Raw genomic sequence first — 27993 nt, 5'->3', positions numbered from 1 at the left:
AGACAATAAGAAGGTGAAAAGTATTTGACTTTTTCGATTAAATAAAAACATGTCAATAAACTCTACATGTCTGGCTCTCGATGTGATTCTTATTTTCCAGTGTGGCCCTTAGTGAAGTTGAGTTAAACACCCCTGTTTTAAAACAATCAAAGATCATGTTTTTCCACCCTACTCAGCAGTTTCTCTTTCAAACCACTCGAGAATAGCATCTTTGTTCTCCCTGACCCACTGGATGTTGACATGGGTTTGCTCGATGGCCTGGTACACCTCGTTGGCAGCAGGACCCAGATCATACTCCGCCTTAAAACGCTCCAGCTACACACACACACACACACACACACACAGATCACACAGCTATGTTAGTTTTTTAAGCCAAGGAACCCTTTTCTGAGAAAGACTGATCACGGACTGCATATATTGTATGAAATCAAGTTGCATATAAAACTGGGCCTACAATAATGTGTGGGTGGCTTAAAGCCTTTACACATACCTTTTTAGTGTATAGAATAATACTAAGCTATTAAAATAATTGTTGGCCTGATTTTATAAATCATGTCTTAATGTTGAACATCCATGTGTCCTTAGGATTAGGTATCTGTGGATGGCTACCTAGTGACTACCTATAGGTCATTAAGCCTATCAGCAATGGGCTTTTTGACAAATTTATATTTGCTAATCATATGTTGGATTCAGGTTGAGACATTTTCAAACTTTCAAAAAATATATAATTGTGTGTGTGTGTGTGTGTGTGTGTGTGTGTGTGTGTGTGTATGTGTGTGTGTGTGTGTGTGTGTGTGTGTGAGAAAAAAACTGGCGGCCTGACCTCGTAATTATGAGATGTTTTTTCTTGTAATTATGAGATCCAGATCTCCACAAGATATAGCAAGTCCTAATTATGAGATATGGTCTCCATTGTTTTTTCTCTCTGGTGAATGCAATGCATTTGTGTACATTGCAGAAAAAGTACACTGTAAAAAAAGCTGTGGTGCCAAAAAATACTGGAAAATAACTCTAATAAGCTAAAAAAAGCTCTGTTCTGTAGTTAAAAATACAGTTTGTAGCTTTACTGAAATCTTGTTTTTTCCCATTTTTCAAGTAAAGTACAAGTACCTCCAATTTGTACTTAACTACAGTAATTGAGTAAACGCACTATGCTACATTCCATCACTGCATATAACCAGCCTTGTCCGATAGATAAGAAATGACGTAGTGAGAGAAATTTGGGGTTTGGGCTCAGAGGTAAAACTAACTTGCTGTCACCCATATAACTCAACATGACAGAGACACCTCTGATAAGATATCAGGGTGTATCTAGTTACTCAGTGGATATAATTGTAATGACTGGTGGTGACTGGAAAGGGGAGTTTCCTCTTGCAGTCATTGCACGCAGGTATTATCATATAGACATAATAAAACATCAATAAATTACCTCGTCCAGTTCAAACTGTGTCGAGAACCTGCTGGTCACAGCATTGATCAGCATGTCTCCATCCCTGGCAGCAGAGACACAAAGTATTACAAACAGTTTTTAAGTATAGTGCAATGCAGGTTATCACCACAAAACCTGGGAGGAAGAGGGTCTGGCTAGTCCACACAGCATTCTGGGATGGGAGAAAAATGTACTTGTAACTTTTAAGCAACACATTCAAGATGAGTTCTCTGTTTTCCTATTTAACAATTGGACCGATAACACTACCAGGAATTCAGTACCGGTACCTGTTTTTGGTAGCCTACTTTCTCTCTAGTAACATTTTTATTTCAGTTGGAAAAAATAATAAGTCCAAACCTATTTATCTTTTTAGGGAGGGAGATCAACTACGGCCCGTTACACCACTAGTGTATATTTAACTTCACTAACGGTTTATTGATCAGTATAAAAATGTATTTAAAAATGGAAAACGTTAGACTTCATAAGGTTTTGTATTCATAACCAGAGGCTGGGCCCGGTTTGGCTTGTCGTTCTTCGTTGTCTTGAAGGGGGGGTGGGGGGGCGCTATGCGACAGACGGACCCACGGTGCTTCTGCAAAATAGCCTCGGGAAGGAACATGTATACGTTCAAAAATAGTTTTAGTCATGCAACAGAAAACTCCGATTGGACAGATAGTCTAGCTAGCTGTCTGGATTTACCCTGCAGAGATCTGAGGAGCAGTTAACCATAGTCCTCACAAATCCACCAGAGGTTAGAACGCCAACACAAAGAAAGAGGAAGGGGATGGACATCCAGCCGAAAATTAGGGACATCCAGCGGAACCTCCCCTAAATGATTCGTCGTCGATATAGACTACCACGTCTCTAAAACAGTTTAAACAAAAACTTATAGCCTTCATGAAGGCAGACTTTATTACAGGGCTGTTGTATTAGACTGCATTAGTTTTAGCTGGGTTGACCTTATTAACAAGTATGAATTAGAGCTGCAAAGATGAAAGAATGAAGAAATGAATTGCCAACTATTTTGATTATCCATTCATTGGTTGAGTCATTTGTTATGAAAAAAGTCAAACTTCTCTGATTCCAGCTTCCTTAATGTGAATAGTGTTCTACTTTGTTCTCTCCTCTGTGACAGTAAACTGAATATCTTTGAGTTGTGGACAAAACGAGACATTTGAGGACGTCATCTTGGGCTTTGGGGAACACTGATCCACATTTTTAACCATTTTCTAACATTTTATAGAGCAAATAACTAATCCATTAATGGAGAAAATGGTAATCGACAATTAAAATAATCAGTAGTTGCAGCCCTAGTATGAATAGTATGGTTAAAAGAGAATTTAGAATCCCTGCTGATTACTTGATTTAGATCAATCTCAGGTATCACTGTGTGCTCATGAAATGAAACCCTGTCTGCTATGTATATAGTATTTACACTTCCTGGTAACAGCACAAACATTGGGGACTTTATGAAGGCGAGTTAATGATAAGCACTGATTAAATAACAAGACCTTTGTCCTTGATGACACCGTGCAAGATTTATATAAGCCACTGTTTATTGTAGTGTATTGTTTGATGTGTTTATTCCAGTGTGTTACTGGACCACAGGCCACTAAGGCTAGGCCAGGCTCTCAGATCTCAGATCTGGGACAAGGCAGCGAGCAGAAGCATGTCCATGAAGCAAACACTAACAACAACAGTGTGGTCTTTTTAAACGGGCAGTTCATGGCCTCAGAGCAGGTCATGAGACAGAGCTGTAGACAAAAAAACACATCAGGAAGCCGATACTGTGCTAGGATTAGACTAGTCTTGCATTGCCAGACCTTCCTCCACAGCGCCACGGAAGAGGGCCACGCAGCATTCCTGGATGGGAGAAAAACGTGCTCTGGTTTGTTGGTGTTTCTTTAAACCAATCACAATCGTCTTGGACAGCGCTAAGCACCGGACGGAGCCACGGCGCCTCTGCAGAATAGCCTCGGGAAGGAACTTGTTTTGGTGGAACGGTCACGTAGGGAGGCGACCTTTGGAATTAAAATGGCTTTCGAGTGTGGGATGAGAATTTTCCTTAAAAAAAAAGGTAAATATAATCTAATTGTCGGTTCTGGCTCGTTTCACGAATCGACCGGAGTTTAGAATGGCAACACAAAGAAAGCGGAAGTTGAGGGGCATCCGGCCAAAAATGAGGGACATCCGGCGGAATTTCCGGCAGCACCGGAACTATCCCGTAAATAAAACGCTGTCGATATATAGACTACCCAGGACCCAGACGCAAAGCGGAGGGGTCTTGCATTAGCCTCTTGCAAAATTATCTTTGGAATTGACAAACATCATATGTGTAATTCATGGCTCAATTGAAACTGGATCAAATAATTCTTTGTCTCTCGCAGTTCACTACCGTTGTAACATATTCTTTCCAAAATGGAGTCCCATGTTGGTCCACCAAAAGGGGAGGGACTTTGCCTCTCTATATGAAAAATGTGTGTGACTTTTAGCTTGTTGATGAGTTCTGTCCCCAAGTGACCAAAAGAAAAAGATTGCTGGAGCTTTAAAATGGAGTACACCATAAAAAGAACTTTCTAGCTCAGAGTTCTCACGCTCTAACTGCTGTGTTAGGTCGGCTCCTCCACCCTGACAAGCCTATGTTCTGGGGTAAACCATGAATACTTGTAATTTTCTTGTAAATCTGTCGGAGAAAAAATGGCTACATTTAAACTTTGGCATCATCTCTTCCTTTTCAAGTCTATATTGGTAAAACCCAACTGCACTATCTTGAATACTTGTTCATGACTCAGAAATATAAACCAATTTAAGAGGCAGTAGACATAGTCCAAAAAGCAACCTACTGCTGACTGACGTAGTCCCAGTGTGCTCTGATAAAGTTCCAGGCCAGCGCATGCCCCGCCGGGTTCCAGGCTATGTCGGAAATAGTGGAGTCGACATCCATCAGGCGTATCTTGTCAGGGTCCAAAGTGTACTCCAGGTATCTGTAAGATAAGCAAGGCACTGACTAGCTCTTCACTCAATAACAACTGCGTGCTTGGGATTCACCTTATCACAGGTGTGTCCATAATGAAACAAGCTTCACCTGTTGAGCAGCCAGGTCTTCTTGGTGCAAGACAGAGCTACACGGAGCTGCTCTTTCTCGGAGGTGTCGCTGGAGCTCTGATACCTCGCCCAGGCAAAGTCCCACTCTTTCTTCCCGCCAGCAGCCACAGCTTGGCAGTAGATTACAGACCGCAGGTTGGGGTGGATGCTGAATTACACACACACAAACATACATGCACAGTTAGTTTCCCTACATCAGGTCTCATTTTCAAAATGTATTCTTGGGCAACAAGGGTGCCTCCCCATCCCAATCCTGTATTTTGATAAAATGATATGGCCCCCCTCCTCCCCCAAATGCAGATTCTGGCCAATATACAGAACTATATACCCACTACAACACATTGGACAACCCCACTGACTGGATGTGACTAGAGGGTGGAGCTGGGAAGGATGACGCGGCCAAGCCGGTGTTGTTTATGGTTGACCCTTGTGAAGCGAGTCATCCAGTACTGCCACCATTCGTCTGCATGTACGGAAGTACACAGAAAATCGTCAAACTTTCATTTAAGTTACCAGCTTACGCTAGCTGTAGCTAACTAGCTTGGTTGGCAGACCACTGAACAAGACATATTTAGGCAAGCAAAATGTTCAAATTAACTTTGACAAAGTGAAAACACAATGGTGAAGACCAAAACATGGGCCACACCCAAAAACAAGTTCAGGTCCATTGTGAACAGTGTTAGCATGGTTAGCATTGCTAAGCCTCTGTCCTGATTGACAGGTCCTAAAGCATCCCCTGCTTTATTGTCAATTTTAAAATAAATGGGACCAACATCTACAAAATAAACATCATGCTGTATTGAACTAGCGATTGAGACCATAAACTCGTTGTAAAAATGTTAACTGAGGTAATAAACCAAGTGAGAAGTACAGTCATTTTATGATATAATAGACTTCTTTGTGGGGCCAGTTGAAATGAGACAGAATGCAGGTTTAAGTCACTTCAGCATTGGCTTCACTTTGCAGATACTTTGTTCATTATTTTTTTACAGTCTATGGAATAAACACACTTCCATGCATGTAATTACATGTATGTGATGAGCAGTTTACACATCTAATGAAGAGTCAATGCCTCTAGTTTAAAGTTGCACCTGAATCCCAAAAGGCTAGAAGGTTAGGTGTAGAGGTACTGGAGTTTTGTTTTGGCAAATACTTTCTCAGTAAGTAGCAATATTAATCATGTTCTCCACGATCGCCCCAATTTGTGATTTAGGATTAGAGTGCATGTTAGCATAAACATCCTGCCAAGTGCAGCTTTAAAGATTCATTCATTCAACCTTTAATCAAACTCGAGAGATCATTGAGGGGCAGCCCTCATTCACAATGACATTGAGTAAAAGTAAAGACAACAGCAAACAAATAAATAAAATGTGATGAATAAATTAGGATAATACAAATACAAAAGAAAGATAAGATAAGAACCACAATGCAGAGTGGTAACAACAGCCACCAACCAATAACACAAAAAGTGATTAAATGACACCTACCTTCACCAAATCATTGCTGGAGAGTAAAGTGACAGAATATAATAAAAACCTTTACAGTCAGACCATTTTTTTTTCTTAAACATAGAGTCGTGCAAGATTAGGATAATTTCAGAAGGTATGAAGTAGAAAGGTGATGTAATTAAAAATACTTATTCAGTAGTGTCCGTACGGGTTAGTGTTGTTGCTGTTCATCCAGTCAGCAAACATCTTTGTAGCCATCTCTAAGCATTCTGGGAGTTCATTGGAACATGCCACCTCTATGGCGAGCATCTGGCTGTGCCTTAAGGAAGCACAATTTAATTTATATACATACACATAGTATCATATATTATTATAAGTGTACAGATATTGAACAGGGTTTCTGCAGATTTCAACAAGTCAAATTTAAGACTTTTAAAGACTTTTGAAGACATTTTTAAGACCATTATGAATGACATTTTAAGACCTATTTCACAACATTAAAGTACAACAAAATGCAGAATCACAAAAGTATGTGCAAAGTTAATAGAATTATTTAAATTCAATAAAAGTGACACGGAGTAATAATGATCTGTACATACAGTATACAGTGAATTATATTGGGACTATCGAAAGAACGAACTACACCACGGAATAAAACAAACATTTCATTGAGCATTAGAGGTAGCATTACATGGACGAAGGAAAATTTAAGACCCGTTTAAAATTATTTAAGACCTAGAGCACAATACTTGAGCGAATTTAAGACTTTTTATGACCCTGCAGAAACCCTGTTAAATGATGTTAAATAATCTCATGTGTTTCGAAGAACACAGAGATTGAAAAGATTTGAAGAAAAACTTGAGTTGAGATTATTTCTCCAACCTTAAAGAGGCTGTAAAAAAAAAACGCAGGCTGTGCTTGCTTCCACACGGCTCTCACAGACCGTTCCCCAATACGTGAAATACCTACGTTTTTTCACAGCCACATGCACTAACATGCACGCATGGCCAAACCGGCCATCAAAACAAAGAACAGAGAAGCTCAGATTGCAACACACAGAGGGAGTATTTTCTTTGCATAAAGTGTATATTCTTTGCAAATTCTGCACTCAACCCATTCAGCCTCTTTTTTCTTATGCAACAGTTATTTTGTATGTCTATTTTTTTCTGTATGTGTTGTTTATTTCATATTAATGTTTAATATGTTTGTTTATGTATGCATCATTAACCATAACCAAAATAAGTGTACTTATTGGTGTTTCTGATTCTGAGTTTGACTGCATTCTCTGCTCAGGAGACCATCACTCCACTATATCTTTACATAGCAAATATTTGTTTGTTGCTACATTAATGTTCTGAATGTCAATCACAGCCCCTTTAAGAATGAAATATAGCATCATTTAGGGAGACACAATCATGAATTGCTTAATGAATTCGGGTACACTTTACTTGAATGTATCTACATAAGAGTGACATGACACTGTCATGAACGTGTCATAAACATTGTAAACAAGTCATAAACGTTTATGACATAACGCTTCTTTTGGTAAGTGTCATTCGGTTTTTGTCATGAAAAGTTAGGTTTGGGTTAAAACGCAACGCCCAGGATGTTGCGAGGGGCACGGGCACAAGAGGACCACTGGTGTACATAAAACACTTAAAATCTCCTTAAAAAAGCCGGGTTAGGTTATACAAAAATGCTGTTTAAAAGACGGCAGGATATTAAAAACAGGTTAAAAGAACCACTGGACAGGACGGACAGCGGGAGATTAAAACTTTGAATAAAATGTCAACTCCACAACTATCCCGGTCTCTCTCCCAAAGACATTACAAAATAAATAAAATATATTTATATATAGTTATGTAAGTAAATAAATAGCCTGGCATCACAATACGATTTAAATTATTAGCCCAATATTAAAAACATTATTTATCCTAAAAAAATAAAACATTTAAAAGGTCTAAAATACTGTCTGAATTGCTTGCCCTTGAGGTTAAAAACATATACAAACATACCATTAAAAATTAGTAGTAAGTGCAAAGTGCAGGGTTAGGGTTCATGTGTCATGACGGTGTCATGACAGTGTCATGTGTTCATGACTGTGTCATGTCACTCTTATGTAGATACCTTCAAGTAAAGTGTTACCATGAATTCTTTATTTTTTTTAGTTTTTTGCTGTATGTATTGTAAATATTGGTAGTAGTGGAGAAGAAGTATAAAGTTACATACAAATAGAAATACTCAAGTAAAGTACAAGTAACTGAATATTGTAATTAAGTACAGTACTTGAGTAATAGTACTGCGTGGGGGCAGCTTAACACAGCACTGATAAAATTTTAGCAACCAGTTGTCTATTTACACATTGGGCAGAAACGGAGCAACATTCGCATTAATTTGCAGTCATGTTTGTGTCCAGCTGATAAATGTAAGTCCAACATAACTGATGATGTATAAGCTGACAATGCAAACTCACACACCTGTGCATTGGCACTCTTAGACTCGACTGTGAATTTGTAGAACTGTAAAATGCAAACGTGGAAATCTGTTGAATGATTAACTGAGGGTAGAAAAACCTGTCTTTCCTTACTGTGAGGAGTGATCCTTTGGGATTGTTGACTTGTCTGTGTAATTTCTGAGAGAGTTGTACAGGCCCTTAACCTGTTCACGGAGGTATGCCTACAGGAAGAGACAGCTTTACGTCAGAGTTACGGGAACACACGCAGCAATATAACATTTTTATTGCACATCTGCATATTGTTCTGATAAGGGACATGAACACCCACAGGCAAGCACATTTAGTCTGTTAAATCTAGCTTCTCCATCCAATACTGCTCAATTAAGTTAGTGATGTAAAAAAAAAAGCAACATTCATTTTGAATTTTGAATTAAAAAAAACAAACAAAAAAAGGATGTTTTAATGACACATGCCTGCATGGGTCCATACACCTCGGAGCGATCGAACATGACGACAAAGTACTCAAGGTTCCTGACTGTTAATTGCCAGGGAAGGAAGTCCAGCTCTTTGCGAAGGAATCGTGTTGAATTCAGAGCCAGAGTCACTTCGACAAGTTTAGCCCTGGAGAAAACAGAGATTAGATTTGGTAAAATAAGGGAGGCAAATGAGCAACCAGCACGACCTAAAATTCTGGTGTCATCACAACACATTTCACCTACAGAAAAATTGATTTGTAGCAGTCTGGATCAACTGAATCCAAGTCATTACCTTGCCATGAAAAATGCATTATCAATAAGCTGCCCTCTGTTCATCGGTGGGAAGCGCTAAAAGACAAGAGCAAAATGAGAGACAGGTGACAATTATTTTTTCAAAAATACCAAATATAAAGATATCTACAACTGTACTTAGTCAGTCTACTAACAGCAAAATCAGCATGAGAGCAAGCAATGAAGACTTGGAGTTCCAGAGGAAAAATGCTAATTAAACAAAAAGAAAAGAATCTGTTGATTATTACATTGAAGTTTGTGTTTTCAAAGTCAGATATTAACCCATCAATTTAAATTATCATTATATTATATTATTATAATAAAGTCCCTTCCCTTCCCTTGCAGCCAGAAAGGTATGAGTACCTTAACATTTCTTTGAGTTTAAGTTATGTCCCTGTATTAGCACTTTCTACGAGGTCTGTCTGAAGCTGCCATATAATCCAAATGTCAAATGGCTTTTTAGTTGTGCTGAACGCAATTGCTCAATGGATGGCAATTTATTCCAGACGATTTTTAATGGATTGCCATGAAATTTTGTCGACATTCATGTTCTCCAGATGACTCATAGTGACTGTATTGACTTCCAGGCCTCCCAAACAGTGTGCTAACTTCCACAGTTTTTTATTCTGGATACCCGCTGAAAACTCCAGATTCTGTTTAGGTCTGTTAATGACCTTTGACTTGCTGGTTGATGGAAAGTCAGGGGATCTACAAAGTCAGGAGAATGTATCCTCTGGGAACCATTGCCTGTACAAAATATCACAGCAATCCATCCAACAGGCAAGACATCTCAGTCTGGACCAAAGTGGTGGACTGACCAGTTCAACGACATTGCCATCCCTGGACATATTCATATTTAAATATTCATATTTCAACTGATGTTAATGACGTGGTTAATACAAGTACCAAATTCAGTACACCCATTGTGGAATAGGTGTATTTGACAGAACATAGCACTGTTCATTTTAATCAAGTGAAAAAAAAAAAAAAAATGAGGTTCACGTTTTGGATTCAATATAATTCTGCAAGAATAAATTGACAAACAGGGAAGTGTGGTAACATCAAACGATTTTCTATCTTGCAGTCCAAATTTAGGATAAATGAGCCAAGATTTAATTTCATTTTCCAATCTCCAAGAACTCCACGGCTAAGCCTTTAGGGGAAACCTGTTGTCATTTACTTTCAGGTGAAAAGCAGCTTATAAAATGTAATTCCTTATTCAGTCAAATCAACAATATCTAGATGGAGGTTGTTTCTGCTCAGTTCTGTGATTTGGTAAGTCATTATTTTGTCTAGTGCTCACATGCGGGTCTATCTCCAGCTGAGTCAGGAGGCGGTCCCAGTTCTCTGGGTTGTAATTGACTCTGTAGTATCCAGTACAGTTGATGTTTGCCAGGATCCATTCCCCATTCTTGGAAAGGAATTCGTCTTTCTTAACTGTTCAAAAGGCAAATATCATTCATAATCAATGGCACAGTATGAATACAAATGAAAAACTAGTATGGAGAAAAGGTAATCTTGTGTATATGGTCATCTGTTCTCTGGTCTGTCTCATCCATTTCCTGTGGAGTCAGATCAGTATCATAACAAATGGATGCACACAGAAGGATTCACAAATGTATTTCAGGATTTATATATAAATGACTCGCTACACAAAAATACTTTTAATGCACACAAAAATATTTATCATTTCATTATCCATTCTGGGGCCTCTTTTGTTTAACATTAACATGCTTCCACTTTACCAGATTTTTGAAAATAACACAATAAGTTACCATAATTATGCAAACGACACACATTTACATAACCATATCACCAAGGGACTGTGGTCCAATCCAAACAAAGTATATTGAGCAAATCAAAGATTGGATTTGCCAGAGCTTGTGCTCTGACCTTCTGACAAAACTGAAAGAGTTGTTTTTGGAGCCAAAGTGGAACTATTAAAAGCCTGGGTTAGCTTAAATGGACTCAGAAATCATGACCCCCTAATGTACTTCCATACATACATACATACATACATAGTATATATATGATTGCTACAAATAACTCCCTGTTGAAGCGAAATCAAAAGAGGTCTCAAAACATCCACACACAAATGCAATGAAGTTTACGCATGACAAGTTTTGTAAATGCATGTTCATGAAAATTGCAAATACATTTAAATATGAATATATGTGGATTTTTTTTATTACATCTATGTAAAAAAAAACATGTTTGTGTGTGCATCACAAATACATTTGTGAATCCTTCTGTGTGCAATTATTCATTATGTTACTAATATGACCCCATCATTTTCAACTGACTTGTAGGCTACCCAATCAAAGACCATCACATATCTGCCTTAAGATGTCCATAGTGTTTCTATTTAGTCCTCTGTGAGCCTGATGAAACAGATAACATCTAAATCGATGGTTCTTTGACCAATATGAAAACCAAGCTGTTAAAAAATGTGAGTTTTATGAGAAACAAGGTGTTTATTGCAAAGCTCTATGTTGTACATTCTGTTACCTGGGGCGCTGGATTCCAACCAGACAAGAGAAGATTTAGAAGTATTTGACATGACTTTGATCGGGACGTACCACCAAAGACTAAATAGACAGAAAAAAAGACAAAAAACAATAATAAGTACTAGTTATGATAGGGCTAGAATGTTCATGATCCAGGAAATGATTATTCAGCTTGAATGAAGAGTCTAAATAACAATCTAAAAATCTGTATCTGTAAATAAACCACAAAATCTAATCTCCTGTAATAATAAAAACAGGTTACTGTAAATGATTGTGCAACTCACAACGACAGTGTTATGGAGCACAGAGTTACAAGACATTGTTTCAAAACACTCCACATGCCATAAGTATAATCTACTGTAATCAGCTGCAATCATTTCATGCAGGCCTGGCAGGGAAATACTCGCTTAATAAGTTGACGTTGATGCAAGAACTTACTGAATTTTGCCAACTAAAACAGACCCATGAACCTGTAATTATTTGGTAACTATTTTCAGAGGGAGTTAGACATTGTGGTGTGATGAAGTCACTGGTCATTTGTGATCCAACTTTGGACTTTGGAAAGATAGTGAAGGTAAAGGATCTTTCCTAATCCTAGACTGAATGGGTGGCACTCACTCAATATTTAAAAATGAGGGAGTCATTATTTCAGATGCAGTTTTGGACCACAATTTTCCTGCCATACTGCATTTGCTCACATTTTCCACCTATGGTTTGCATTGGTCAAAAATGCATGAATACTGTACATGCCAATAAGTGACAACACCATTATAACTGTCTGCAAATGGAAGGTGAACTTGGACAGTATTCTTATCACTGGTGTCTCATGTTGACCACAAACTAGTGTTGATCTGTGATCAGTAATGGGAAATATTACATTACATTAGTGCAGTATTGTTAAACCTGCATTAATTGATTTTTTTTGGCCACAAACAACGAACTGAAAGACACTAAAAAGCTCTGTAGAGTTGAGGAAAACTGCACCCTGAGTTGCGTGATCATTCACTGTGGGTTCATGAGTGACACCTTTGACATCAAACAGCCATTGTTCTTTTAAAGGGCCTATATTGTAAAAAGTGACCATGTCATTTTTGATTGTAACGCAGGTGGTGCTATATAAATACTGTGAAAGTATTATAAACGCTTAATCCACAGAGAAATGCACACAGTCCTTTGCCTTTAAACAAGCCATCAAGGCTTCTGTACGGTTGTGATGTCACAACTACACTATATATATATATATATATATATATATATATATATATATATACACAACTTTTTGAGCCGTTTCCGCTCTACATCCTAAACTCCTCCCGTCGATGCAATCCACTTCCGTTCTGGTGGGCTGGGTTTGTTTTGCTAGCTAGCTCCGTTGTGCCGACAAAGCACTGATATCGCAGTGACAAAGAGGATATAACAATGAATTAACTCTTCCTGCTAAATGGCCGCTGTGTGTGAGTGAGAGTGCGGTCAGCGAGCTTGTTACGCCCGCAATCTCTTACTGCAGTTTCCAATTAATCTTATAATGGTGTGTTGAGTTATTTAAACAAACGATCGAGGAAATAAACGCCTCTTGTCCGCGAGTCTCATTGATAGAGCCTGCGGCTGGATGGAGCTCTATCAATGAGAGCTAGCTAACCTCCTCTTAGACCTCTGAAACAAAACTCCTAATGTTCACAAAAATGCATTAAATTGAAATCGGACACCATAGTTAGCTTCATAAGACCTTGGGGTAGATGTTCTACAAGTGGCATGACGAAATTCAAACTGTAAATATACGAAAGTTATGCCGGCAGCTGGCAGCCAGCCAGCTCCGGAGGTCCGCGGAGCCCCGGTCATCCAATAACCGAGAAACGGTGACTTTCACTGGGTATGGAGTTTGCCTCTTTCTCGTCAGACTGTGTTAATTCGGGTGGGGGAGAGTAACGCTATCTCCAGTCAAAGTAGTAGAACCGTGTTCCCAAGCTAGCATTGAAATCGCTGTATTTACACCGGCAGACGCTGCGCAAACCACTTCCGGCGGAAATTAAGTGCATTTGTGTAGTGTCATGGCGCCATCCAGGATTTGGCGCGTGAACTTATGTAGAAAGTGCCACTACGGTGCTGTTACAGTCATTCCCCAGCTGCAATGACTCTGAGAGCGTAGATACAAAAAGAGCCGGAAACACTGACCAATCAGAGAAGACTGGGCTTTTTCAGGAGGGGGGGCTTAAAGAGACAGGCGCTAAAATGGAGTGTTTCAGACAGAGGGTGCATACAGGTATATTCAGACAGACAGTATGAGAAAAATAATGTGTTTTTGAACATTAAAGCATTTAACCATGTTCTAGTAGAAACCCAAACTACAAGTATGAACCTGAAAAATTTGCATAAAATGGGACCTTTAAAAATATTGATTAGTGCAGTCGAGCCAGTACTAACCCTCACGAGATTCCACATATACCCTATTTTCCTATGTTTTTGTGTCTAAGTCCATTTTTTTAAGTCAATAAATGCACCAACCATGTAAGGCCATGATCAAACAGAATGCATTTTAGCAGCCTGGGGCGCCATTTTGTTATTATTTTCAATGAGAGTAAAGCGTTTTGCTCACTTCAGCCTCAAGTTTGCACCTCGTGTTTTTGCAGGAATGCCCTGAATGCCTGGAGTTGAAAAAACATCAACTCAGAGCGTAAAAAGCGCCCAAAACAATTAACTACACAGCAAAATAATGGTTGGCTGAGGACGGGTGATTGTAAGTGGTTGCCAAGCAAGAATAACAAAAAAGACCAACTGCAAAAAGCTCTGTCTGATCGGGGCGTCTTTAACAAAAAAAGGCAGTGTGATGCGCCACGCGTTTTATAACCTGAAAATGCCGTCTGTCTGGTTGGCTGTTGTGACTTCTTCCATTGCTTCCATTCTAAAGATGTACTGTGCGATCTATTTCTTATAAATACGCACTGATTCTCACTCAAAAGTTAACATTTTATAACACATTTTCAGATAAAGCAATGATGAACAATGATTTTCAGTAACATGATAACTGGATTGGTATGATCCTGATCATTACTGTGCTGAGCTGTAACCTAATTGGTACACTGAAGCAACGTCCATTTAGCACATGCCTAGATTCGGCAGAGTCATTGAACAGGAAGTGCTTCTGGTTGACTTCTCCATTGGTAGTGTTGATGGTGATGACAGGATAGCCAATTTGCTTGGTCCAAGGTTCCATAAACCGTGCAACCTGGGTGTGACCACCATTCTTATCCTCGGCCTGCCAACATGGCACAATTACAGTATTAAAAACAAGACATGCTTACAGTCAGCAACAAAAATTTGGATTTAAAAAACAAACTGACTAAGATTTTACCTTTTGTATAGATCTCCAAAGGTCATTCTGGTCCGTATTTTTATAGCTAAAGTCGGAGAGGTAGGTCTAAAACACAAATACATAGAGATGCAGAGAGAGCTTATAGTTAACAGTTCATCATGCTAAAATATAATTATTTTCAGGAGGCAATTGTGCATTTCGAATTCATGTTGAGAGCTGGATGAAAATATCCAAACACAGCTGCTATCAGCAGATCCCAGTTTCACAATGATGTCCCAAATGTTTGACTGAAAAAAGAGTTTCTGTCATGTTTTGGCCATATGCACTTGAAAAGCAATGATGGATCAGCAGATGTTGTAGGTCTGAAGGGGGGCGTTTCTCAATCCTGCAAATGCCTGCTCCCTTTTGGTTGGAGCAGTAGAAACTACAGGTGGACTAAATTGTGGATTGTAACCTGTTTACATTGCTACGTTTTGGTTTCAAAAGGAATATCTTCTGCTACGTTTCCCCCTCTCATTCCTCCTGCTCTGGTGTTTCCCCATCTCATTCCTCCTGCTCTGGTGTTTCCCCCTCTCATTCCCCCTGCTCTGGTGTTTTCCCCTCTCATTCCCCCTGCTCTGGTGTTTTCCCCTCTCATTCTCCCTGCTCTGGTGTTTTCCCCTCTCATTCCCCCTGCTCTGGCGTTTCCCCCTCTCATTCCCCCTGCTCTTGCGTCTCCCCCTCTCATTCCCCCTGCTCTGGTGTTTCCCCCTCTCATTCCCTCTGCTCTGATGTTTCCCCCTCTCTCGTTCCCCCTGCTCTGGTGTTTTCCCCTCTCATTCCCCCTGCTCTGGCGTTTCCCCCTCTCATTCCCCCTGCTCTGGCGTTTCCCCCTCTCATTCCCCCTGCTCTAGTGTTTTCCCCTCTCATTCCCCCTGCTCTGGTGTTTCCGAGCCCCTAAACCGGAGACATTAGGAAACACTTCTGATCCGTTTTGGTTCTGAATCTGCAGGGTTGTGTTTCAGTCTCAACGGCCGCAAACGGAGACCTTTGGCAACACCGACACTGACGCCAACGTTTCTCCTCCTGATTGGGTCTTATCGGTCACAACGTCTCTGAGTCTCTGAGTCTCTGAGACTAAAGCTACTAACGTTACCATGGTAACTACCAGCAGCTGGTGGAGTGTACACGCTGCCTCCTGTTTCTGCCCAGTATACCAGAATGTTGATGAGATATGAGGTTTGGGCCTGTTAGTTTAAACAGAGATTAGTTCTTCTACTGAAGATAAAAACACTTGGTGCACGTTCACTTTTGCCAAAACGTAGCAAATGCTGTTACATGCAATATGTTATAACCACGGGATGTGTGCAATACTTTATGTGCAATTTATTGTTGTGACTACTCAGTGACTGGTACAGTTGGTGCTGTATTGTTTGTTCATAACTGTCAATGCATTGACATGTGTGCAGCTGTAAATGTAGCCTCTGTCTTTTCACACTGCAACAACAACAAATACCAGATGTTAGACTGTTAGACCACAGAGCAACAGAGATGGTGTTAGTGTCAACAGAGCAGATTTGGATCTATGATGAGAGAGTTTGTTTTACTTATGTAACTGACTACATGAGCACTCCAAATTGAGAGAGCATGTGTGCAGCTGGATAGGATGCATCTTTGGAAAGATGCTTGTGGAATGAAAAGAAACAAATTCTGTCTAGTCCAGTGGGGGTTCTGTCTGAACACTCCTTAAAGGCGCCGTCACCACACACAGCCAAATCCATCCGCTTGTCTGTGACGTCAGCTTGTTAAATGTGAATATTTTCTAGTTTATTCTCTCCTCTGGGACTCTCTACCATCACCAACCTGGTGATGCACTGCAGCCTTACGACGTCAGACGCTAACCACACATCAGCTCGGTAGATGTGTGGTTACTTTTTTTTTAGTGGTGAGGGAAAACGGAGCACCCGGAGAAAACCCACGAAGGGAACCGGGTACCTTCTTGCTGTGAGGCCACAGTGCTAACCAGTGGGCCACCATGCTGCTATAAGGATTACGGCCCTATTTCAGCTCGACTAAGTGAGGTTTAAAGTAGTTGCTTACTTTGACTCCTTCGATGAAAACCCTTTCACCCACGATGTCTGCCAGCATTCTCAGCACAGCTGCCCCCTACAGAGGGAACACCAGATCCATGTCTATGTCAATATTCATAGTACACGCATATACACACACACACACACACACACACACACACACACACACACACACACACACACACACACACACACACACACACACACACACACTCCAACAAAAAACTTTGTTCAAATGCTTTAAGCAATTATTTGATAAATCAGAAACTTCCAACATAATACCCAGTAATAGAGAGTCAGATAGTGTGTGGGGGGGGGGACACTAAGTCAGACTCAGTGGGAAGTGAAACCGAAGCAGAGCGACAGACACAGAGCTGTAGCTGAGCCAATGTAGAACACTTTTTAATTAATTAACTTCATCGGTTCTCAGGCAAATAAAACGCTGATACAGATAAACTGCCCTACCTTACAGTAGGTTATAGAATTAAACATCTGGATGATACTAGAAGTCTTCTGGACTTCTTCCTGCGGAGGACTGAGAGGATGGGATGAGGCCAGAGCGTCCATCTCAAACGCTGTATGGAGGTTGGCCAATATATTCAGTTCTTTCTGAAGAAAAACAAAGAGCATGTGTAGCCTTTTCACATCAATCTTTCTTTTCACGTGTATTTTTCAATGACCATGGTTAAAAAGCTTTGCAACAGAAAAAAAGAACTTCTACCAAACAGTCTAAAAGATTTGATCCCATCAGTGAAAGTGAATTAACCCTTGTGTTGTTTTCCCGTCTACCATGAACTACATGAAATTGAAAATGAACTTCTTTTTTTACCCTTTGTTCCCATAGTTTTTGGCGCTTTCTTCCATACTTTTGATGCTTTTTTAAATGTTTTGTCACTTTTTCAATGCTTGTTTTTAATTCATATTCAATAAACCTAATTTATATGACTTTTTTTTTTTTTTCGAGTTACAAAAAGCAGAAATTATGATTTTTTTTACTAATAGTTAAGATGAGATGATGTTGAGTGTATCACAGACTGGTATGTCAACGTTTAGTCAGTTTTTTTCAAATGCTCTAAAATTTTATAAAACACCCAAAATTCAATTGAAGTAATCGTTAATTTTAACTGCGATGAACATTGTATCCATATAACGTACACCCATGCATCCAAGTTATTTTTGGGCAATATGGTTGAAAGAGACCTGTATTTCTGATATATATATATATATATATATATATATATATTTTTTTTTTTTTTTTTTTTTTTTAATTGGGTCAAATTTGACCCGAAGACAACACAAGGGTTAAATGACAGAAATGAAAATAGTGTGTGTGTGACTCTTCAAAGCATGATCCTCGTTAGAAAGATATTTGGACTGAACTTACTAATTGAAATGTAGGCTCAACATTGTCCACTGCAAAGAGGGACATGTAGGTGGCAAAGCCCTCATTCAGCCAAACATCGTTCCACCATTTCATTGTCACCAGATTTCCAAACCACTGTCAACAGAAAGGGAAGATGTGGACAGTTGAGGTAACAGTGTCATGTAACACGATAAAATGTTGAATAAGTTGGTGCTCTTTTCCAAAATTACTTTACAGTGAGAGCAGTTGATCCATTAGTCAAAATGATCTCATAGTCTGTTGTATTTATGAGGGGTAACCCTAGACTGTAAAAAAAGATGGACGACGTGTCTCCCCTTCCTCCCACTGTACAAAAGTGAAGCCAAAATCTCCCGGATACGGACGCCGCCCTCTTGTAGTTTTGGATCCAGAGTCTGTGCAGTAGTAGCAGTAGTGGAGTAGTAGCGGTGGAGCCTATCAAAGTCCCGCCCATACACCTGCTCAACCAATCGCGAGTAGGGTTGGGTACCAAAACGCGGTACCAGTAGGGCACCGGTTCCGACGTAAACGGTAGTTTCGAGACTGAATGAGAAAAAAATTTCTGTGCCTCATTTCGGTGCCTGACTTTTTTTTCACCGCCCCCTGGTGTTCAGGCGTCAACTTGCGTGACGTCAGTGCCGCTACTCAGCACACTTGTTGATCAGAACTAATAGTGAGAGGATCAATGAAGATGCCGAAGGCAAAACGCTTCAAGGTTTGGCTGCATTTCATGTCTAAGGATGCAGACTCTGCGACATGCAACAGATGCCTTAAACCAACGTCACGCAAGGGAGGTAACACGTCGAATTTGATGAAACATCTGGCAACACATGGAGTTTATTTAAAAGCCGAACAATGCACCGTGTCTGATAACCTCAAGACGCAAGGCCAGGTACTTCAACAGCAGCAGCCAGTATCGGCCTCGCCGGACAAATTGAAGAGAGTCCCAGCCCTGCCGGCGTGGTGGTGAACATCACAGATGATGACAATGATGACAGCAGCCGTTCTTCTTCGAGTAAGTCTAGTAATTTAATGGCAACTGCGAATCTTGCATATCAAGTAGGCTAGCAAACACCGTTACCATTCAACAGCGTGTGTGACAATGTGTGCTATGTCCTATACTTCCACTCAGGGTCTGCTGACTTTCTGATAATGTGAAACTCATAACAAGTCCTGTATGTATGCAAAATGTTTTAACAAAGTTTCAACACTAGATTTAGAATATTGTGTTCAATTTGGCCCTGGAAATAAAAGGGTATTGTTTTTTGACAAAGTGTGTGCAGTTTCGGTTTTTTTTAAGTACCGGTTCGAGAACCGTTTAAGCACAGGAACCGTTTAAAAATACCGAGTAGGCACCGGTAGTGGATAAAACCCAACCAATACCCAACCCTAATCGCGAGTCAATCGCAGTTGTCAATCATAGCGTTTAACCCCATTTTTATAGTATCAAATGTGATCATCAGTGTGATCAGAACTAGCTAATTGGACAGAAACCATCTTGGGAAACATTTATTTGACATGTACAGTACAGTAGTTTAGTCTATGTTCCATACGCTAACATGGAGGGGGCGGGGTTTATGACCTATACTGCTGCCAGCCACCTGGGGGCAAACCACATGTTTTTGCTTCACAAATAGAGTCTATGCAGCAACCCCTGGGGGTAAGGCCGCGTTCAGACAGCCTGCGTCGCAGGTCTTTACATTTATTTTGAATGGTGGTAGTGCGTTTAGGCTGCGGCGGGGAAGACCGAAGGCTGCGGCGACAAAATGTTGAGACCGACTCAACTTTTGGAGAAACACAACCCCATGTCACGCTGCTGTGGCCAATCATGTAACCTGAGATCATACTTGTCAGTGTGTTTTGAGGCTGTGGGAGAATCCCGTACAGGAAACAGGAAACATCGCTGCCTCTATTGCTGCCACAAGAAAGTTTTAAAACACTACGAGGATAAAAAACTAAACACAAGCACTGAACTGGTCGGGGGTTTGTGTAATAACTGAATGTTTCCTGGAACAACAAAGCACTCGCTATGTCTCGCTCGTCTCTTTTCTTTCTCTCTCTCCTGTGAAATAAATCTGCCTTCAAGTGTGGTCGGAAACATCGAAATCAATAAACAATCTGACGGAAAACAGTAATTGTGAAATATAAAGTCTACTTGAGCATTGTTAGGGGGTTTAAGAACACAACAGGACGTCACACAGATGGATCGTTTCATTGACACTCCCCCCGACGCACCACCCGCGACAAATTGCCGGATCGCTTTTTTTGGTGTGAATGCCCTGTAACACACAGTTTTTTCCCCTCTCACCTGGTGTGCCAGTTCATGTGCAATGGTAGTAGCGATCTGTTCCTTGTTTAATACTGAGGACACTCCTTCCTCATAGAGCAGGCTTCCCTCATAGTATGTGACCAGTCCCCAGTTTTCCATTGCTGCAGCTGCCAAGTCTGGCAGTGCAATTTGATCTGGAGGATTCACGTAGATATGAACAAATGATCAAATGATAAACATACATTTGCTTAGCCAGTTTGTTAAACTATCTAAGAGTATCCAGTAGGTTTTCCTCAGAAAAGCAGAGCTGCTGTGGAGGTAGAACTAATCTTACTGGCAAAAGCTGATAGCTACTGATAGCTACCAACTGGAAAAATAGTGTTAGTGTGTTACTGAACAAGAGCTTTCCACCTGAGTGCCAGTTAAAGCAGTATTTTTGAGTGTTGTTAGTATGTTATAGGTCCCATGTTGTTAAAAGTGAGGTTTCCATTATAAAGCAGGTTGAGGTACTACATAAATACTGTAAAAGTATCAAAACGCTTAATCCACAGAGAAAGGCACAAAACTATGCCTTAAAAACAAGCCGTCAGGACTTCCGTACGGTTGTGATGTCACAACTATACTATATCTACTGTATATAGGTAGAAAGTGCCACTACAGTGCCGTTACAGTCATTGCCTGGCAATGGCTGTGCAGACAATCAAAGAGAGCACAGATGCTTTAGACCCTGTCCAATCAGAGCAGACTGGGCTTTTTTGGAATGGGGGGCTTAAAGAAACAGGTGCTAAAATGGAGCGTTTCAGACAGAGGCTGAATAAAGGTATATTCAGGTAGATAGTATGAGAAAAATAAAATGTTTTTTGAACATTAAAGCATGTAAACATGTTCTAGTAGAAATCCAAAATACAAGTATGAACCTGAAAATGAGCATGATATGGGACCTTTAAAATGAAAAACTAAAGTACCTAAAGTGTCAACATGCACATTAAACATTAAAATCATTAGATGTTGTTACTGTGCGCTAACCAGACCCTATCCTACAAACTGCAACACAACAAAATGATGAAGCTTATTATAAAGGCTGGGGTGGGTAATATTATTTGTTGTTGATATTTGAATAGCAAGTAGAGGTTACAGCTGAAAGGTTGGAAAGATGAAATGAGTGTGGGTGGATATCATGGATAAGGAAAAAAACAATAGTCATGATACTGTATGATATATATACTCCCGTCTTGGTAAAACTTCGTGGGAGTGGTAGTTTTTGGATTCCTAAATGTTCAAACTTTGTCTCAAACTTTGTTTAAATCACAAGGACTTCAAATTCTAATAGAAAAAGCACTGTAGTGGCTACTGATTGATTGTAGAATATGGTCAGGGAACTCCTGTTGGTGCAAACATGTTACAACACATTTAGGTTACATTTGGGTACACTGTCAAACTAAGTAGCATACTGTATTTACAACTACTATCAAATGATATAAAAATGGGACACGGTATACTTTTCATCCATCAACACACAATCAAATTATATCTAAAGTCTTACCGAGCTTTTTCTGTGTATAATCAATTCCAAAATAGTTCTCGTAGAATGAGAGAATCTTTCCGGTGATACTGGCCGCATACTGAGCGTGTCCTGCTGCAGTGGCTTCAGGACGAGCATACGTCTGGATGGGCCAAACACAGAGGTAAGAAAAAGCATAGAAGATATCCTCCCACGTATTTCTGTTTTGTACTTGTACATTTTCTTAATTTCAGCTTAATCACAAAAAGAAAACAGTGGGTTTGACATGTCAAGTTTAAGGTTAAAGGTTAAATACCTTAACAAAAGGACCAGGTCATTAAACATGGATATGATTTAATTATTAAATAAAGTTTTGGTTCATCCAAAAACACTGACATAATAATCATCTTGAATCTACAGTGCACATACGTTAATTTGCACACGCTCATGTGTGGAGGGGGTTGCTGTGAACTCAGACACCGTGAAGGCAAACAAGTACGTTGACATCTTGGGCGTTGGATGGAAACTTGTGTATTTCCATTCATCGTCTACAATATTGGACCCTGAGAGAGGGGAAACAAAGCAGACCAGTATAAGGAAAGAGATCTATAATTCTGTTATTGCTGTTATACTGCCTGAGGGGACAGCTTTAAGAGATATGAGCTACAGTATATTGTTGGTATTTGGCATTGTCACAGGAGCTTCTTCACCTGATATTTCCGCATTCCCTAGAGCTATTGTGTCTCTCCTGTGGATGATGGTCACATGAAACTCTGCCTTCATGTCTGGCTCATCGAAACAAGGAAACACTTTCCTGGCATCTGCTGGTTCCAGCTGGGTGGCGACAAGGAATCTACGAATACAGATAAAGACAGTTAGCCTTTTACTATCAGGTAAATACTGCAGGAACTAGATACAAATAATGAGGATACTATTTGGATATCAAGAACCCATGAGAAATTACTTTGAATTGATATGTTTAAAAGCATTGACTTCACTGAATAACCAATGTGCCATTGTGTCTTTTACAAACTGGCGGAAACAGCATCCACTTTGTGTCCACAAAGTCCGTAACACACACAGGAAGCCAGATGGTAGCGTGCCTATTAATGGTGATTTCCATTTGTACTTGGAAGTCAGATTTTCCGAGGTCAAAGTCGGAAACACGCCCCCTGACCTCGGAATTCAGAGCTCGGAACTCGGACAGCCTCACAGTACCCCGAGCTAAAAATCCAACATGGATGCCCCGTACATCAACAGTAGTGAAAGCTGTAACATACAGTTATTAGCACTTCTGTCTTATTTGTGTCTCGCCAAATCAGTCATACACACAGTCCTGTCCAACTGCTATTTCTGGACATGTTGTTACGCTGTTTGTATGCACAAAAAACACAGTGAAAAATCCCACTTGTAAATGGAACGCATTCAACTCAGGTGTGATGTCATTCCTAGCTCCGGCTACCGAGTTCCAAAGTAAATGGAACTCGGTAGATGTTTTGTAGAATGCTGTTTTGAAACCTTGAGTTTGGTGATACAGGCGTCGCCATTTTGGTTTTTTTGCAACCGGATGTGAGCATTTTTTTTACGAGAGGGTGGAGCTGGGGAGGGAGGATGACACGGTCAAGCCAGTGTTGTTTATGGTTGCAATGGCGCTGCGCTAAACTAAATGCTAAATGTGTGTGATTTTTCTTTACCCCATGGGCCACACATGATAAATGGGTTCAATAACAGTAATTAAATTAGACAATAGCATAAACCATGAAACCAATGCAGTTTGAGGACTTTGAATACAATTGGAATTTTTCTCCTTTTTTATTCTAAAATGCTAAATTTCACACGCAGCTCATAAACAACAGACTGCAAAGACATCTGATGCACATTGCTTTTTTATTCAGACTTACTGACTTCAATCCAAATGTATTTGATTAGTGTTGGTGTCTTAGGGGGTTTTCACACATGAAAGTCTGAACCAAGGTCCGGACCAAGGTTCATGTTTTTGTTACATTGTCTACATTTGATCCGGTAAGTTTTGGTTTCACACTGCAGTTATGCAAGCGCACTAAAGATCTCTACGTGACAAAACTACGTCCTGCGGTCATCACATACGTGAGCTGCGTCTCCAGATACTTATAATTGATTGGTTTGTAGACGTGCTTCCCCGTCCTCTCGTCTCCTCTCTCTGGGTCGGAGTTTTTTCAGCTGACTGCTGCTCTCCCATACTGCCGCGGCTCTTTTTGTTTTGTTGTGATGTTGAGAAGCAAGACACTGGAACTTTCTGGAGAATTTATTCAGAGACAAACGGAAACCTACACTGTACATTTTCTACCACTTAACAAATAAACTGCTGATGTATTCTCTGCTCTGATAGCCGACAGCTGTCTGCTCTGAGCGCATCCACCGTCACTCTCACTCTCTCATGTAGCCTACACACTAAGCACCGAGCTATTCCTTAAAGGAGCTATTCCCCGGTCTTGTAACACAAGGAGAGCCTGCCAGAGCTTCTTGTATTTGGTCCGAAAGTCTGAACCATCCAAAAAATGCTTTCACACTGTAAACGAACCGGACCATGGTTCAGTTTGGTCCGGACCGAGACCACCTCTTTTGGTCGGACCAAAATTTGGTCTTTTGATCCGGACCGTGGTCCGGGGGAGGTTTCACACCTCTAATTTTGGTTCGGATCAAACTGAAAAGTCCGAAAGTCCGGACCAAATGAGGTATGTGTGAAAACGCCCTTAGTTTATTTTCTGTTTTAGCATCTCAAAAATCAAATGTATGAGTTAGCCAAGTTTGTTTTCTCAAAAGAGAAAAATGTCGCAGGGAAGCAAAGTAGACAGTACACAGAAAGTAATGTCATCTCTAGTGTCACTTCTATGTTAATGATTAGACTGATTAATAGAGCACAGTTGTTCTTTTTGATTTTATGTTTTATTGTATTATAAGTATCATGGCAAAGGTTACGGTCTGAGTTTAGGTTTCGTTTCTATTTGACATATTCCTTCAAAACTGCAGCCAAGAACTTCATGCAATGGTTTGCCTTTGAGTTTGAAAAAAAAAATAAGTAGAGGAAAAAAAGCCTTTTTAGGTTGAGAGTATTTTTTTCTTATCGCTTGTTTCTTGACTGAACAGGAGCTGGATGTTCATATCAGAACAAAAGAAAGAAAGAGGTATGAGGAGATGGCTTACTGATGTAAAAATACCTCCAAAACATAAGCTGACTGCTTGTTTAACCTCAATGTTTCTGCTTATTCATGTGTTAAATAACAGAATATGTGGCTTGCTTTGGAGTGGTTTAAAGCTTTAGGGCCCTATCTTGCACCCGGTGCAGCTCAGTGCAGATTAAAGCCCGACGCAAGTGTCTTTGCTAATTTAAGATCGACGCAGTTGTCAATTTTCTGTCCAGTGCCCACGTCGTTTAAATAGCAAATGCACCTGCGCCCATCTGTGCGCCCATGGCCGTGCTGGTCTTACAGGGAGGTGTGTTCAGGTGCATTCTGGACTCTTGCTATCTTGAGGCAGCGGGAAGTGATCGTGGCATTGACCAACAAAAACCTGGTCTAAAGTCAATAACGTAGCATTTCATTGTTATTTTAACAGCAAATTAATAAAATGCTCCTAGGCTCGTGCACAGCACGCGCACACTATGCTTGTTACACACACAGGGACACACAGCAGCACACACACATGCAGAAGATTACAAATAAAAATATTACGGTGCAAATCCACCATCATAATAGCAATGTGCCAAGGTCCAAACGCGCCTGGCTTTTAAAGGGAATGGGAGATGATATCTGATTGGTTTATTGCATGTTACGCCCAAAACACACCTCTGATTAATGAAGACACTAAGTACAACCCTCCAAAAGTGGATTTGGACACGCCCTTAACGCACCTGCGCCAGGCGCTTCACGCCGTGCGGTTAGATCGTTAAAATAGGGCCCTTAGTGGTAACTTTTAGATATTAATGAACGTCCGTTACATTCAAGCCGTTGCCAAATGAGTTGCTACAAAGCTAATTAAGACTAATCTCCACACAACTCTCTCTGGATTTCTCAGTATGGCTATGTTCAGAAGAATTTTTTGGTACATTCAAGACATCCTTATCACGTGGATAAGTATCTTGAGTCAATTTCAATGTTTTAACAGACTCTACTCAAGGCATCATGGGATACATTACACCCTCCGTGGGCTTCAGCTACCAGCTAACGACATCAAAAACAGTTTTCACGATGTATAAATGGATCAATAACCACAGAGGACATTCATCGTTTTATTTTCTTAGTTTTATAAAGTCTCTGCTTTTCACAGTGATACGATCGCAGTGAAAGCTGACATTGACGAAGTGGAGGCAATTGAAAGCAAATCTCTAGACCGCAGCATTCTGGGATATTCCAAAAATAGTAAAACGGGTACTTTGATGTCATCTAGGTCCATTATTTAACTTTTGGTTTTCTTTTGCTTTTTGATTTAGACAACAAAAACGGGAAAACAACTTGGTTGGTTTTGACTGCAGTCAATACCACCATACGTTCTTTCAGTTTCTGTGAAACCGTTATAACTTTGACACTGGCGTGATGCCGGCGTTGCTAGAGAGCACAACAAGTGGATTCATTCATAGAATAGCTTTTGTGCCGAATGGTTTTCTGGGGGTAACCCTGGCAGTATTGTTTGATTTTTCTATCAACAAAAAATGTAATTGTTTTTTACTTACCTGTCTGTATTTGTATCGCCTTCATACTCTGGCACACCTTCCACATATGTGCTTACATACATTCCATCAAGATTTTCTGAGATTTCTCCCTTGAAAGTCAGAAACAAACTGTAGTTCCCTCCTTCCTCCAATGCCTCCCTCAACTGGATCTCGAGGAAGTTAGTGTCGTCTCTGTGGGTTTTCATTGCAGAAACTTCAATCATCTTGTTTGTGTTTTCGTTCTTCACCTTTCCATTACTAACTGCCAGGTTCATGCTTTTGAGGTAGATGGTGCTAGTCCTCTCCACACATTGAAAGCTAACGGTAGAGTTTCCCAAGAAGTCCATTGTCTGGTTGGGACTGGTGACGTTTACTTTCTCAATGATTCTGGTGTAGAGTTGAGGCATGAGGAAGACCTTGTAGCTGAGCGGTATGAGATTCTTCGGCAGCCGCATGACGGGCGGTAGTACTGTGGTGCTGACTGGGCGCGTCGGACGCGGCGTCGGGTTCATTGTCGAGATCTCAGTTTTGTACAAAATAATCATGGTGATAATGCCGCCGATGACAGACACGGTCAGGACGACAAAGGCGGCGGCGATAGCCTTGGATACGACGGAGGTTTTGGGCATGGTGGCCACTTCCTATGGTCAGCCCTGGAGCTCCTGTTGCTTGACTGGTAGAGATGAGTCTGACGAGTCCTTAAGCTGGTCTGCAATGACTGATCTGTGCACGTCCAAGTAACCTCCCTCCCATAAACAGGGTTTGGCCTTAGCAATTAAGGGTCCGTACTTAGATTAAGCATTAACTCGGGCATTGCCCAAGGAGCAAAGAGTAAGCGTTATAGTGTGAAGAGGGCGATGTTCATTGGCCTCGTTGTAAATAATCAGATTGTGCTCTCAAACATCTGGAGGTGGTTACTGTGGTCTTGCCACTAATGCAGGGGTTAGGTAAACCTCAAGGAACACTTTATACTCACACTGCACACTTCAACCCATCACACACACACACACACACACACGTACACACACGTTTACACACGTACACACACACACACACACACACACA

The 27993-nt window shown here is 40.4% G+C and overlaps 1 protein-coding gene across 1 annotated transcript; it reads right to left on the bottom strand.

Annotated features, from left to right (window-relative positions):
• Positions 1 to 4: 4 nt before the first annotated feature.
• anpepa (alanyl (membrane) aminopeptidase a) lies at positions 5 to 27970 on the bottom strand. Its single transcript, XM_031285373.2, has 20 exons — positions 26950 to 27970; positions 22952 to 23094; positions 22671 to 22804; positions 22284 to 22404; positions 20780 to 20934; positions 18475 to 18588; positions 17556 to 17699; positions 17101 to 17166; positions 15061 to 15126; positions 14816 to 14964; positions 11713 to 11792; positions 10508 to 10641; positions 9206 to 9261; positions 8911 to 9058; positions 8570 to 8658; positions 6191 to 6301; positions 4515 to 4682; positions 4273 to 4413; positions 1430 to 1493; positions 5 to 315 (listed from the first exon to the last, which is right to left on the bottom strand). Exons 1-20 carry the CDS (start codon positions 27555 to 27557, stop codon positions 169 to 171), a joined length of 2838 nt encoding a protein of 945 aa, XP_031141233.1. The 5' UTR covers positions 27558 to 27970; the 3' UTR covers positions 5 to 168.
• Positions 27971 to 27993: the final 23 nt, after the last annotated feature.

Source organism: Sander lucioperca, chromosome 7, assembly GCF_008315115.2.
Source record: "Sander lucioperca isolate FBNREF2018 chromosome 7, SLUC_FBN_1.2, whole genome shotgun sequence".
In the NCBI taxonomy this organism is placed as follows: domain Eukaryota; kingdom Metazoa; phylum Chordata; class Actinopteri; order Perciformes; family Percidae; genus Sander; species Sander lucioperca.
The sequence above is the reverse complement of the archived record's forward strand: the minus strand, read 5'-3'. Positions and strand labels throughout refer to the sequence as shown.